This window comes from Dendrobates tinctorius, unplaced genomic scaffold, assembly GCF_039654945.1.
Source record: "Dendrobates tinctorius isolate UK_male_01 unplaced genomic scaffold, ASM3965494v1 ptg000203l, whole genome shotgun sequence".
Lineage (NCBI taxonomy): Eukaryota > Metazoa > Chordata > Amphibia > Anura > Dendrobatidae > Dendrobates > Dendrobates tinctorius.
The window spans coordinates 8830001-8844969 of record NW_027361870.1 but is presented as its reverse complement, the minus strand read 5'-3'; the positions used below and the strand labels follow the sequence as shown (position 1 = coordinate 8844969).

At 44.6% G+C, this 14969-nt stretch overlaps 1 protein-coding gene across 7 annotated transcripts in view; it reads right to left on the bottom strand.

Annotated features, from left to right (window-relative positions):
- KIF16B (kinesin family member 16B) overlaps positions 1–14969 on the bottom strand; it is a 538624-nt gene that overhangs the window by 321115 nt on the left and 202540 nt on the right. For all 7 annotated transcript variants that reach the window (XM_073553802.1, XM_073553803.1, XM_073553806.1 and 4 more), the window contains exon 17: positions 14483–14571. In XM_073553802.1, coding sequence (XP_073409903.1) covers positions 14483–14571 — 89 coding nt within the window. The remainder of the gene's footprint in view (positions 1–14482; positions 14572–14969) is intronic.

Below are 14969 nucleotides of genomic sequence, written 5' to 3'. Positions count from 1 at the left end.
TGGGACAGCAATTTTTGGGGAGCACTATACTCTGGAGAATGATAGATGGGGCCCACCATACACTGGAACATTCCAAAGGTGGACATCAGACACTGGAGCAGCATTTGGAAACCAGGGGAAGAGTCTTGAGGAGATCATTTGCATATTCCTAGTGCCTTCTGGGATAAGTGAAGAGTCTCCGCGAGCTCAACGATCACTGGGTTTTGGCCGTTGCAGCTGAAAAGAGGAAATTGGAAAAATTTGGCTCATCTTTTCATCGTTTTTAAGAAATCTCAAGATGGAAGAGGCCAGGAGCCATTTGGTGAGCTGCATTTCTTGCTACATGTTCACAGATTTACCAGTGGAAAAGCCATACTTCACATGCCACAAATGCAAGCTTGTGTCCCTGTTGGAGGAAAAGTTGCAAAATCTCGAAGAGAGGTTAGCTACGTTGAAGATCATTAAGGAAGGTGAAGAGTTCTTGGACAGAGCACAATTATCTCTTCATGTTACAGAAAGAGAAGAAATTCGAAGTGCACCTGAAGAAACAGAGGAATGGAGACATGTGACCCAGAGAAGCAGGAGGATCAGGAGGCAGTCAGCACCCATACTGCTCAGGAACCAGTACCAGGCTCTCACGCAGGAAAACGATGAAGAAATACATCAGGATAAGACTTTGCCAACAAACAGCAACCTTGTACGCCCTCAGAGTCCTCCTGGATGGAGAAAGAAAAATGTTGTGAAGAAGAAACGGAGAGTGGTGGTCATGGGGGATTCCCTGCTGAGAGGAACAGAGGCCGCGATCTGCAGACCGGATATAACTACAAGAGAAATGTGCTGTCTTCCAGGTGCAAAAATTAAAGATGTGTCTGACAGGATATCAGGACTCTTCAGACCTACAGATGACTACCCATTCCTGCTACTACATGTGGGGACAAATGACACCGCAAGAAACGACCTGGAAACCATCTGCAGAGACTTTGAAGACTTAGGCAAGAAAGTGAAAGAACTGGGAGCGCAGGTGGTCTTCTCTTCCATCCTCCCAGTGGATGGCCATGGAACAAGGAGGTGGAATAAGATTCTGCAGGTGAACAACTGGCTACGTCGATGGTGCCGTCAGCAACGATTTGGATTTCTGGATCACGGAGTGAACTACTTATACGATGGACTACTTGCTAGAGATGGGGTGCACCTTACGAAGACTGGAAAGCATGTATTTGGAAGTCGCCTTGCTACACTTGTAAGGAGAGCTTTAAACTAGAACAACATGGGAAGGGAAGCAAAAGACCAGAAAAAGCCATACACCTGACAAATGCTATTGAGAACTCTGCTATTAGAAGTGGAAAGGAAGAACAAAGACGAAAGAATCTAATTAATAAAAATATTGGAGAAAGAGAAACCAATCACAAACTAAAATGTTTCTATACTAATGCACAAAGCATGGGCAACAAACAAGGAGAATTGGAACTACTAACACAGGAACAGAAATATGATGTAATTGGAATCACTGAAACTTGGTGGGACAATACACATGATTGGAATACAAGACTAGAAGGATACAACTTATTTGCAAGAAACAGACTTGATAAACGAGGAGGGGGTGTCGCATTGTATGTTCGAAACGCGTATATCTGCACAGAGATTGAAGCTTCAGAGACTGGGAGTTCTGTGGAAACTGTTTGGGTAAGAATACAAGGACAGAACAATGGAAAGGACACCATTGTAGGCATTTACTACAGGCCGCCTGTGCAAGCCGAAGATATAGATGAACTCTTTATGCATCAGATGGCCAAGTTCTCCAAAAAATATGACATAGTTGTCATGGGAGATTTCAACTATCCAGACATTTGTTGGGAATCTCTCTCAGGCAAAACTAACAGGTCAAGGAAATTCTTATCCTCTCTTGCTGACAACTTTATCTTCCAAAAGGTAAGGGAGAAAACAAGGGGAACTGCTACCTTGGATCTAATCCTTATAAACAGGGAGGAAATGGTTGAGGAGGTAAAAGTGGCTGGGACCCTAGGAGGTAGCGACCATGCTATTTTAGAATTTTGGATTACTAGAGGTGGAAGACCTGTGAAGACTCAGACGTCAAGGTTAGATTTCAGAAAGGCAGATTTTAAGGGATTCAGAAAGAGAATTGGAGGGATCCAATGGCTGGATATCCTTAAAGACAAAAATGTCCAGGAAGGATGGGAAATCTTGAAAAATGAAATTCTCAAAGCACAGTTGTTAACAATTCCGAAAAGAGGGAAGAATAGGAAGCATTTAAGGAAACCAGGATGGATGAACACAGAACTTAAGCACATGCTAAAAAGGAAGAAAAAAATGTTTATAAAATGGAAAGAGGGAGGCATATCTAAAGAAGAATATAATGCTGTCTGCAGAACCTGCAGGGCACAAATCAGATTAGCTAAAGCTGAAAATGAACTGAGGCTTGCAAGAGATGTCAAAAGCAATAATAAAGGATTTTGGGGATATGTCAAAAGTAAAAGAAAAGTCAAAGATGCTATAGGATTTTTACAGGATGAAAATGATGAAATGGTAAGACAGGATGTTGAGAAGGCTGAACTTTTAAATTCCTATTTTGCATCTGTTTTCTCTCAGAAAGGAAATGCAACATCAACTGTTATTCACTGTCCTATTAAGGGAATAGAAGAATCCAGGATATCTATAAACAGAAAGATAGTGAGGAAACACTTAGCTAACCTAAATGAATTCAAGTCTCCAGGTCCAGATGAATTACACCCCAGAGTACTGAAGGAGATAGCAGAAGAAATTTTTGAACCCCTCTCCATAATCTTTGAAAATTCTTGGAGAACAGGAGAAGTGCCAGAAGACTGGAGAAGAGCAAATGTTGTTCCTATCTTCAAAAAGGGGAAGAAGGTGGACCCAGGCAACTATAGGCCGGTGAGTCTGACTTCTATACCAGGAAAGATCTTTGAACAAATTATTAAACAACATGTATGTCAATACCTGGATAAGAATGAAGTGATTAAACAGAGTCAGCATGGGTTTCTAACTAATAAGTCATGTCAGACTAACTTAATTTCCTTCTATGACGGTATCACTGATTGGGTGGATCAAGGAAATGCTGTAGATATAGTATATCTTGACTTCAGCAAAGCATTTGACAAAGTCTCTCATACAATCCTTATTGAAAAAATGACTAAGTATGGAATGGACAAGGCAACTGTTAGGTGGATTCATAACTGGCTTAGTGATCGGACCCAAAGAGTGGTCGTAAATGGCTGCACATCCAGTTGGAAGAATGTCTCAAGTGGGGTACCACAGGGCTCTGTCCTGGGCCCTGTATTGTTCAACATCTTTATCAACGATTTAGATGAAGGAATTGAGGGTAAACTGATTAAATTTGCTGATGACACAAAGCTAGGAGGGATAGCTAATACTAGAGAAGAGAGAGAGAGGATTCAAAAAGATTTAAATAAACTGGAGAAGTGGGCAGCAACTAACAGAATGGTTTTTAACAGGGAGAAATGCAAAGTACTACATCTGGGCAATAAAAATGAAAAAAGCATATATAGAATGGGAGGAATAGGGCTAAGTGACAGCACATGTGAAAAAGACTTGGGTATACTAATAGATCACAGACTGAATATGAGTCAACAGTGTGATGCAGCAGCAAAAAAGGCAAATGCAATTCTAGGATGTATTAACAGAAGCATACAGTCTAGATCACGTGAAGTCATTATTTCCCTCTACTCCTCTTTGGTCAGACCTCATCTGGAATATTGTGTCCAGTTTTGGGCACCACATTTTAAAAAAGACATCAACAAACTGGAGCAAGTTCAGAAAAGAGCGACCAGAATGGTGACCGGTCTGCAAACCCTGTCTTATGAGGAAAGGTTGCAGGATTTGGGAATGTTTAGTTTGCAAAAGAGAAGACTGAGAGGAGACTTAATAGCTGTCTACAAATATCTAAAGGGCTGTCACATTGTAGAAGGATCAACTTTATTCTCATTTGCACAAGGAAAGACTAGAAGCAATGGGATGAAACTGAATGGGAAGAGACACAGATTAGATATTAGAAAAAACTTTTTGACAGTTAGAGTGATCAATGAGTGGAACAGGCTGCCACGAGAAGTGGTGAGTTCTCCTTCAATGGAAGTCTTCAAACAGAGGCTGGACAGACATCTGACTGGGATGATTTAGCGAATCCTGCTTTGAGCAGGGGGTTGGACCAGATGGCCCAGGAGGTCCCTTCCAACTCTACGATTCTATGATTCTATGATTTACAGGGCCCATTATACACTAGAGCATTAGAAATGGGGCCCATTATGTTTGGAGCATTATTTGGGCCCATAAGACAGTGGAGCTTCATCCATGGGGACCAACATATACTGTAGCATTATGTGGAGCTCATCACATACTGTTTCAAACATTATATGGGACCAATGATTCTGTATGGAGAAATAGATGGGCCTCGTCATGAGATGTAAAAAGTGAAGTATTTTTCATTGTACTATACCGCTATTTCTCTGCCGTATCGGAGCATGATGAGTTGTGGTATGTGTTAAAGGGGCGCTCTTTCGCCCAGGGCACATGAAAACCTGGAGCCAGCCCTCCCCCCACACAACTGTAGCCAAATAACCCCCATTTTTCAGTGCGTAACTTGTATTATGAAGTTAATTAAGGTTGACAAGCTTAAGTAAGAAGAATTGATGCTTTTGGCATTCAAATGGGCACTGTTGGTGTGTTTCCTGTCCTCCTCTCACTGCCGACTTTTATTCCCCATTGACTTACATTGTGTTTCGTGTTTCGGTACGACCCCGACTTTTCCCTATAATCGGACGATCTTGCTCGACCCGACTTTTGGAAAAGTCGGGTTTCACGAAACGAAACGCGACCCTAAAAAACCAAAAGTCGCTCAACTCTACTGAGGAGCTGTAAGTGCATAGTTACACATTAATGCAGTTCCAGACCAAAGTGAACTGAACTCCAAAAAGTGATCACTCAATGCCGAAGCAGCACTTTTGGGCTATAAAGGGATCAACTCTTAAAGGGCTACACCGACTTTTAAACGTTTTTGGGAGGTTAGAGGTGTCCAAGAGGCTCCTTTTAAATATAAACTGATCAAAGCTGATCTAATGTGCTTAATAAATACTATTAACTAGGAAGTCCATAAGAAATGTGCCTCGCTATTACCTGGAGACGTTTGGGATCAGGCAGTAATACATACTTTAGAAATAATGACATACGTATAAATCGGGAGTGTGCAAACCATTTAGAAAAATGGACAGCGTATGAAAACTCTTGGCTAATCCTACAATCAAGGTGAAGGGTGTACAAAAAAAATACAAGAAATGAATTAATGCAATGTCAAGTGTACAATGACTAAAACTGGTGATAAGAGACTATTGTCATTTTTACGCTTGGTGTGTCAGACCAGACCACAAAAAGTAGATTAGAATTACACCTTACAAGGTGCTCATGAATTTGTGGCTTGTTCGTATGCTGCGTTTGTACTGTGGAAAAAAAAAAAATCATTTTACAGCAACCGCAAAGTGAACGAGATTTCTGAAGTCTAATGCACACGGTGATTATTTTTCCTAGCCGTTTTGAATCAAAGCGTTTTTTTATTTTGCTTTTCCAATTCTTTCAGCGTTCAAATAGATAAAGGAAAATATGGCATATACATAAAAAAAAAAAACATAAAAATGTGTGTATTTTACACGTTTTTCCTTTCCGAAAAATCTGACGCAAATATCCGATGTGTGCACATACTCCCTTTAGGAAGAGATTAATGCATTCATGCCAGCAAAATCTCAGGGTACGGTAAATCACAAAAACAAAGAGCTGCTGAGGGTTGAGACTAAACTGCTGGGTTGGTGTGACGGACTCAGCTTCTGCTGAGCCGATTTTTTGAGTGGACCCTCTGGGTCGTGGCACCCACCCACCGAGGGCGAGCTAACCTTGTGAGGAACCACCCCCTATACAGGGAGTGTCAGGGGCAAGACCAAGGGGGTGAGCCACCACGATTGCTGGGACCAGACGGCCGGCTCAGGGGGACACTATGTGAGTGTGACGACCAGGGAAGCAGGAAGCAAAACAAGACAAGACGTAAGTTCAAGGTATCTTCAGGATACATTCAGTGCAAAAAGGTGAGAACAAGCAAACACGGCAAAGTGCGTGCGTAGGCACACCAAGGTCCATAACATGGTATGTACCAGGTGGCACGTCTGGGTACAGGTAAAGGCACAATGGCATCGGACTCTGCACAGCTGGCAACGATTGACATGATCAGGGCATCAGGCTGCGGAAATCAGCTCCGGACATCAGGCCGCAGTCATCAGGCTTACGATCTCTGGCAGCGATCGGCAGGTTCCGGGCATCTGGCAGTCAAACCAGGGTTCAGGCAAAGAGGCATGACATATCTCCAGGCATGGTGCGTGTTAGGGAACACGCCGAGATCCAAGGCAGGATTCCAGGCAGGATGCGTGCTAGGGGCACACCAGGGTCCAGGGTAAGGTGCAAGGCTAGGTGCGTGTGTAGGGGACATGCCAGGGTATAAAGCAAGGTGCACGGCAAGGTGTGTGTAGGGGACACGCCAGGGTTCAAGGCTTAACAAACGAGACAGGGCGCATGTATGGAGACACGCCAAGGGACAAGGTACAAGACAGAAGGGTTCAAAGTACAACAAACAAGACAGGCTGCGTGTGTAGAGACACGCCAAAGCAGAAGAAACAAAGCAGAGTCCTGCGCGTGCATTGAGACGCCAGGGTCAGGGTTCAAGGCAGAGTCCTGCGCGTGTAGAGGGCACGCCAGGGTGCGTACTAGGAGCCACGCCAGGGTTCAAGGCAGGGTGCAGGGTGCATGCTAGGAGCCACGCCAGGGTTCAAGGCAGGGTGCATGCTAGGAGCGACGTAGGAGGCACGCCTCACTGGCCAGTGCACATGGCTGTACACAAACACGAGGCAAGACCAAGGCACAGGAGGCAGCAAGGGAACCCACACCGGGGTTCAGGGAAGGCAAGACAGGGAGCGAGACAAGGCAAGACAGGGAGCAGAACATGGAGAGGAACAGAAACAGAAACACAGTCAGATCAGAGCGAGAACAGAGCTAGCAGCGGAGCGTAGGCCAAAGCCCAGAGCTGGGCCAAGGCAGAGCCTTGGGACTAGCCAAGAAACGAGAGACAGAACTAGCAGCGGAGCGTAGGCCGAAGCCTAGAGCCGGGCCAAGGCAAAGCCTTGGGACTAGTCAGGGCGTGTGCTAGAGAGCACCAGAGGACAGGGTCTAGCAGCGGAGCGTAGGCCGAAGCCCAGAGTAGGCCAAGGCAGAGCCTTGGGACTAGACATAGAAATGTGCAGGAGAGCACAATAGGACAGAGTACGGAAAACCAGTCTGAGACAAGAAATATGAGAAGTACTACAAGGCTCAGAATAGCAAAGACCAGACATGGCGAAACAGGCAAGGCAGAGCAAGGACACAACATGGCACAAGAGACAACACAAGACATGGCACGAGACAAGAGGCAGAGTACAAGCACAGAGCGTGTGCAGAGACGCACGACAGGGCAGAGTGCAGGGGCACAGAATACAGGGAGCGAACGAGCAGACCAAACAGCCATGCAGGGAAGCAACACAATAATCAGGCCCTGACCATAGGGAGGGGCGGTCTGATATAGCACCATAGCACCAGTACTTCCGGGTCAGGACCAGGCGAGAACTTCCAGTTCAGGTCCTACAGGATCACAGAGAGCAGTCACATGACCAGGGATTCCAGACTTGCAGAGATAATTGCAGAACCAGACAGTACTCGAACCTAGGAAAGATCACATGATCAGGGTTCCAAACATGCAGAGATGATTGCAGAACCAGACAGCGCTGGAGCCTAGGAAAGGTCACATGATCAGGGGTTCCAGACATGCAGAGATGATTGCAGAACCTGACAGCGCTGGAGCCTAGGAAGGACACATGATCAGGGGTTCTTGGAACATAGAGATGATCACAGAAGGCAGAGCAGAAACGCAGGCATCTTGCAGCCCAACAGTCATGAGGTGAGTGTGCACACTGCTCTAGGGAACATGCAGGATAGCAGACATGAGATGCACGTGCACACCACTCCAGGGGTCATGAGGCAAAACAGACATGGCGGACGTGACAGTTGGTGGATACAGAGAGTATTTTTACTTCTTATGCAGCCATGTATCCTGCTTTTTGCTATTATTTAAGAATTGTCTACATTGATGCACATCCCGCCTATAGTGATGAAGGCTATACATTAAATGACCACTCCCTTATTTTTGGAGATTGTTGGGAATCACAAATCTGAGTATTTCTTATTCTCACCAGACAAAAACTAAATCCTAGAAAATTCTATGTTGCCTCTAAATGGATTTTTGTCATATTTGGTAAGTGGAAAGTGTCCATTAGCGATGTGTTTCATGCACCACTGGTGAATTTTGAGTTGTTCCCATTCTGGAGTCAGAACCCCCCAACACTTATTTTCCCACCACACTGAAAAGTTAAACGAGCCAAAGAAAGATTCTGACTTGTCTGTGACTCTTCCCCTTACCAAATGTTGAGGGAGAGCCTGCAGGTATCAGCCATGCTCAATACTTTTAACTTAGACGCAAATCTGGGTTAGGAATTTCCTTTTTCTGCTCTGTTATAGAAGCAAAAGAACAGAATTCAACCGGTCATGGATCCATCACATGGTCAACGTCAACAGAACCTGACGTCTTCCTACTACATGAGGCACTGTACGGACATCACACTTAGCTGGGGTCACTGTGGGGGGAGGTCATCATACTTTGTGTCTTGGGGGTACGGTGAAGTTATAGTGTGTGTGTGTTTGTGTAGGGGTATTTTGGGGGCATCATACTTTATGGGGTCATGGCTAAAATAGTGGTTGAGAACACAAGGGCTTCAGCAGCATTACGTGCCGCAATATATGTTCCCTCTCCCTGTCCTTAAAACTTAGGAGGTATTCCCTTCCGTGACTGTGCCTATGCACGACAGTATGTGGGACCCCATCTACTCCGCCAAATATTTATTGTGCTTTTTATTTCTGAGCAGGGGTGGGTGGAACATAGGACTTTTTCTCTGGGGTCTCGTGATTTCTATATCTAAGCCCCCGTCAACATGCTGTAAGTGTAAAATTCAAGTATATCACGAAACAATCACTGACCTCAGGGAGACCAGTCAAAGAAAACACTGCGGCAGCTGGCAAAGGCGCTCAATCAGTGAAATCCTAGGTGCATTGCTCCCTGGGAAATACGAATATGCAAATAAAGTCCATGGAGCCTCATTTAAGAGTCTCAAACACGGGACTAGCCAGATCTTCCTCCAGGGAAGGACCCAGCCAAGGAGTGGCTCCTTTCGGAAACCACCATTACCACCATATTAAGTGGCCCTTTAAGTCAATATCCAGCTCTTTACGAGTTTACAAATATGACAAGGGAAATACCAAGGCCAGTTATCCATCCACAGACAGCTGTTTCGGGGTGTTGCCCCTCATCAGTGTGGAGTAGGATTCTGGCTAGGTGGGAGCAATGCCTAGTAGACCAACATCTGTAAACTCATAAAGAGATGGATATTGACTTAAAGGGCCACTTAATATGGTGGTAATGGTGGTTTTCGAATGGAGCCACTCCTTGGCTGGGTCCTTCCCTGGAGGAAGATCTGGCTAGTCCTGTGTTTGAGACTCTTAAATGAGGCTCCACGGACTTTATTTGCAAATTCAAGTATATGGCGCAGGAAGTGAAACCCAAAGCCAATGGTGCCTGAAACGTATCAGCGAGGTCTATATTTTCTACTTCTGGTAGCACATGGGGTACAGCCCGATACAGCAGTGCAATAGTTAAGGTGTCCATTCTGTATGGCGGCTTATGAAATGAATTGCTCGGTCTCACAGTAAGGACGTCAATGAGAACAATCAGGTGCGGTACGATCTAACAGGACGAGGGGAATAGGCAGAATGTGAAGTTCTAACACCTTTAGATTTGGTCACTATGGCAACAACTGTTTACAGATGATTCGGGGAGAAATGTTATTCCTCCTATTAAAATCTTATATAAATATAAGAGAAAACCCGAAAGGAAATTTTTCTCAGCTATTAAAAGTTAAAACAGTTGCACACAAGCCTGTCGGCACCTATTCTGCTGGATGGCGTGGTTCTATCAATTTTTCTATTAAATTATGACACTTTGAATGTTAGACAGAAGGGAAGCAGATTCGCAGTCACCCTGCACTTGGCACAAACCATGCGCCGATCATGAGCTTCGCAGATGATACCAGTTACACGATGAATGCGACATAAAAAGTACAAGAAGGATAGCAATTTTCCTTATGTGCTCAGAAAGCTTTGACAAGCCGGCAGACGAGCCGTGATTAAAGAACTAAGGTTACTTCTGAAAAGGGATTTCTACAATGGAAAATCAACACGTCACCGTGGGGCAAAGGCTCCGGAATTATGTTAACAGCTCAGCAGGGCACTACCTGGTTTACTTAACGGGTTTCTTCTTTAAAAGAACAAAGAAAATTGAATATGTCAGAAAGAAAAATGATCATCTACTCATGTCATCTATTTCCTGCTGCTTTTGTAACGCCAACATATTCTGCGGAGATGTACAGAGACCGTCATCACACACCAGTGCCCGTCATAAACCCCTCATCTTAAAAAGGGAATCAGGAAACTACCATTTGTATAACTAATTTTGGGTTAAATTTATGTGTTAAAATATCTCCAGCATTTTTTTAATTTCCTAAATCCTTAATGTCAGTATCTAAGGTTTTTAACATAATTCTGAAATGCTGCAATTTCTCTCCATTATCAGACTGTTCTTCAGCGATGACGTCTCGCAATCATGAGATTCGTTATGCCGCTTACCCCATGTGCAGGGCATTGCAGTAACTTAGGTTTCCAAGGTTATGACCACTCAAATTGTGGTCGCAACCATGGATACCCAAGCTGCAGCAACGCCCTGCACTTGGGGTAAGAGACCTAGCGAGTCAGAAGAACTATACTACATTTCTAATAGGAGGTATTTGCTAATACTACTATTGTCACACCTACTATATATTGCGATAGGACCTTGGAGATGGGAATACCACTTAAATAAATTTCAGTACACGTGTTCAATGCTTTTTCCATGTGTCATTTTCTCATTATTATACACAGCTTAATTTATGGACATCTGTGGTTTGATTTCTTTGCCTGTGTGGATTGGATGGGTTGTTACTAGAGATGAGCAAATTAGATCGGGTCAGGGCTTATACGGCAAGCTATAGCGCTTACCGAACAAGATGCAGAGGGAACCTGGATACATGGAGCCCACTGGCTGATCAGCTGTGACAGTCACGACACATGTATGGAGAGAGCCAGTTTGTTCCTAGAATTGTTCCTGCCAATAACCACCATCGCTGTCAGTAATATTGCACCATATGTGCTCTGATATACTTTCACTGAAAACAATGGAACCAGTCATTTGTTATTTTACTTGCTTCTATAGCACTATCACTCTGCAGCACTGTACAGAGATCATCATGTCCCCATTGGGGCTCACAATCTACATTCCCTATCAGTATGTCTGCGGAGGATGGGAGGAAGCCGGAGAACTGGGAGGAAACCCGCGCAAACATGGGGAGAACACACAAACTCCATGCAGCTGTTGTCCTTGGTGGAATTACGGTCCCGACACACCTAGCGACGCTATAACGATCCCGACAGCAATACGACACGACAGGGATCGTTGCCGCATCGCTATGTGGTCGCTATTGAGATGTCAGACAGTCCAATCTACCCAACGACGGAGCAACGATCTAGCGTGTCATAGCGACCTTTGTAACGATGTCGGTGGTCGTTGGGACCCTGTCACATTGCATGTTCCATTGACGATTCACACCTCGATGAGGGATGTACTGTGTGACGCTGTATTTACACAGGCGTGGATTGCGCTCCCTTTCTCACGCCCTCTCAGCTCTGAATGGTGGACGCTACCGCGTCCTGATTGGCCGTGCATTTAAAAGAAGGTGACGTACTAGTGCTCCATTTCATTCAAAAAATACCTACAATTAACTGGCTAGAGAAGCAACAAAGATGGAAAAGCAGATGATCCAAAATGGAGTCGCAGCCGTTGGACAAAAACAGGATCTCAACTTGGACACACCCGGGTCAGGAACAAAGAACTGAAGCGCTACTTTGTTAGCTTCTTTTAAAAGGAAGCCCGCCAATCAGGACGCTGTAGTGACCACCAATCAGAGCCGAGGTAGGCGTGGAAACGGGAACGCTAATCCCCGCCTTGTCTTGCTTCTGAGTCGCTAACGAGGTCGTTAGGCTAGGTGTCAATCGTGACGATACAAGCGACTCAGCGGGACATGATCGACCAAAGAAATGTCCAGACATTTCGGGCACGATCAGCGATACCCGGCAGGGGGGCTGGTCGCTGGTCACTGTCACACACAGCGATCTCGCTGGTAAGATCGCTATAACGTCACAGTTCTAGTGACTCAGCAGCGATCTCGCTAGCGATCTTGCTTAGTGTGGCAGGGCCTTTAGAAACCAGGACCCCAGCGCTGCAAAGCTGCAGTGCTAACCACTGAGCCACCGTGCTACGTCTGGACCTATATACCCTATAATGATTGCAGGACCGCGTAACATGTAATATTTGCGTGCAGCTCACGGAAGCCATGATATGCTGGATATTGTAGGGGCGGGGGAAATGTGAATCACAGGTAGGATTGTCCAACCACATGACAAGATCGCTAGATGCCACTGGTAGAGAGGCAGTTCTATAAATCAACAGCAATTTCCAGAGCATCTCCTCCTTCCATACTTACAAAAAACCAATGCACAATATAATGAAAAACACAGTCCAGTTCGTAAATAATGAAGCAATAAAGGGAATCCGTCAGCAGGTTCTTGCTATGTAATCTGATAGCTGCATGATATAGGACAAGAGAGCCCAATTCCAGGGATTTGTCCCTTACTAGACTGGTTGGTGTAGTTTTAAAAAAGAATCACTGTCTTATTGGCTGTATATGTACCATCGATCATAATCCTGAGCGGAGCATTACCCCCTCCTCCCCCTTAGTTTGGCAGCTTCTGGTGCACATTGTCAGTAAGCTGCTAACAAGCGGTGCAGGTGGGGTTACACAGATTAGCCTGACTGCTGTGCACATGAGACCTAGCCAGGCAGTGATCATCTTCAGCTGATAAAACACAGATTGTATTGGATCTAAGGCACACAGCCTAATAAGTGACATATCCCTGGAATCAGGCTCACTTGCCCTACATGATGCTGCTCTCAGATGGAATAGCACAAACTTGCTGACAGATTCCCTTTAATATAACTATGAGATAATATTTAAAATAGATATCAAAATACAGAGTATTTGAAGAAATGTTAAAGACATAAAGCTGTAACCAATTATACCATTGTTTAAAGGGGATGTACCAAGATTCGTAAGATATGGGGATCCTGAGAACTGGGCTTTGAAGTGCAAGTCAGGCATGCACCCTACCACTCGATTAATTCTCGGTGGGATCTTGAGACTAAGGCTAGTTTCACACTAGCGTTACAGGGCACAGCGCATGGCTGCCACTAAGCTCCGCCCCAGCCACGCCCCCTCTAGGCAGCTCCTCCTATGGTCGCATGACACTGCATGCGATCAGCGTACCCTATATTTAGCGTTGAGTACGCTGGTCGTGCGCTGGCACACTTTTGTCGGCACATCCACCCTTTTGGCGCTGCGCCAAGTGCACAAAAATGCAACAAAGTGCGTTTGGCACACGTCGGCGCAGCGCCAAAAGGGCGGATGCATCAGCAAAAGTGTGCCAGCACACGACCAGCGTACCCAACGCTAAATATAGGGTACGCTGATCGCATGCAGCGTCATGCGATCAGAGGAGCTGACCGGAGGGGGCGCGGCTGGGGGCGGAGCTTAGCGGCGGCCGTGAGCTGCACCCTGTAACGCTAGTGTGAAACTAGACAAGCGCTGCCCTAGAGTGAGTGGCTCAGACACAGGAACCAGCTCAACCTCCAATCCACGCCAACGGATCCCTCCGGAGTTCTGTTCTTAGGATTAGTGGGAGTCCGACCCTCACAAAATCAACAAGGAAAGCAGTATCTTATTGATGGAGGAGAATTTATTAACTTGGTACAACCCCTTTAATGTATTTATACTGATCACCCATCTTGCTAACGAATGAGGGATGTCTCAGCTCTGCCCTCTATAAGGTTATACAGGCTTATCTCTATACTGAAAAGTAAAAACAGTGATAAAAAAAAAAAAAAAAAAAAAAAATCTACAAAAAGTCAGTTATTGGATTAAAAAAAAAAAAGGCGTTACTTGTGATAGATCTAACTTCAAAAACAATTTTATATTAGAAATATAAATTAGTATAATAAATATAAATACTGGAGATAGGCAGTGTTAGCCGAAACGTCGCATCAGGTGCATTAAAGAATGTTATTTTTCACTGAAGTGCTTTTAGTTTTTTGGATTTATAGCCTGTTTGTAGTATGGTTTTACTTACTTACCCGGGATTGTATAGCATAACCGCTGACAGATTTTCACATGATTTTGAAAGATCAGTCATGGACAAACTAAACGAGGAAAGCAAACCGCTCTGTGGAAGAAAATATGTGTTACAGGCAACACTATTAAAAAGTTACTTCATTTAAAAAAAATACTATTGCATTGTACGTCATCAGACATCGTATTAAAGGGAATTGTCTATTCTGAATAAACTCCTTCAACTGGAAGGGTTCTCCAAAAATCAACCACTGGTATAATGCACACATCAACTTTACACCATTCCCCTGCAGTTTCTTCAAACCAGCCTGGCGTGTGCTTTGTGGACCTCTTCCTTTAGAATTATAGCTACTTGAACGTTACACAATTTGCATTTAAGCCAATTTGTCTTCTTTGTAACGCACACGTGTTCTGTCCAGAGATGTCAAAAATTGATCGTTGAGTGCTTAGCAATATTCCCCATTCATTTTTTTTTTTTTACACTGAAAATGA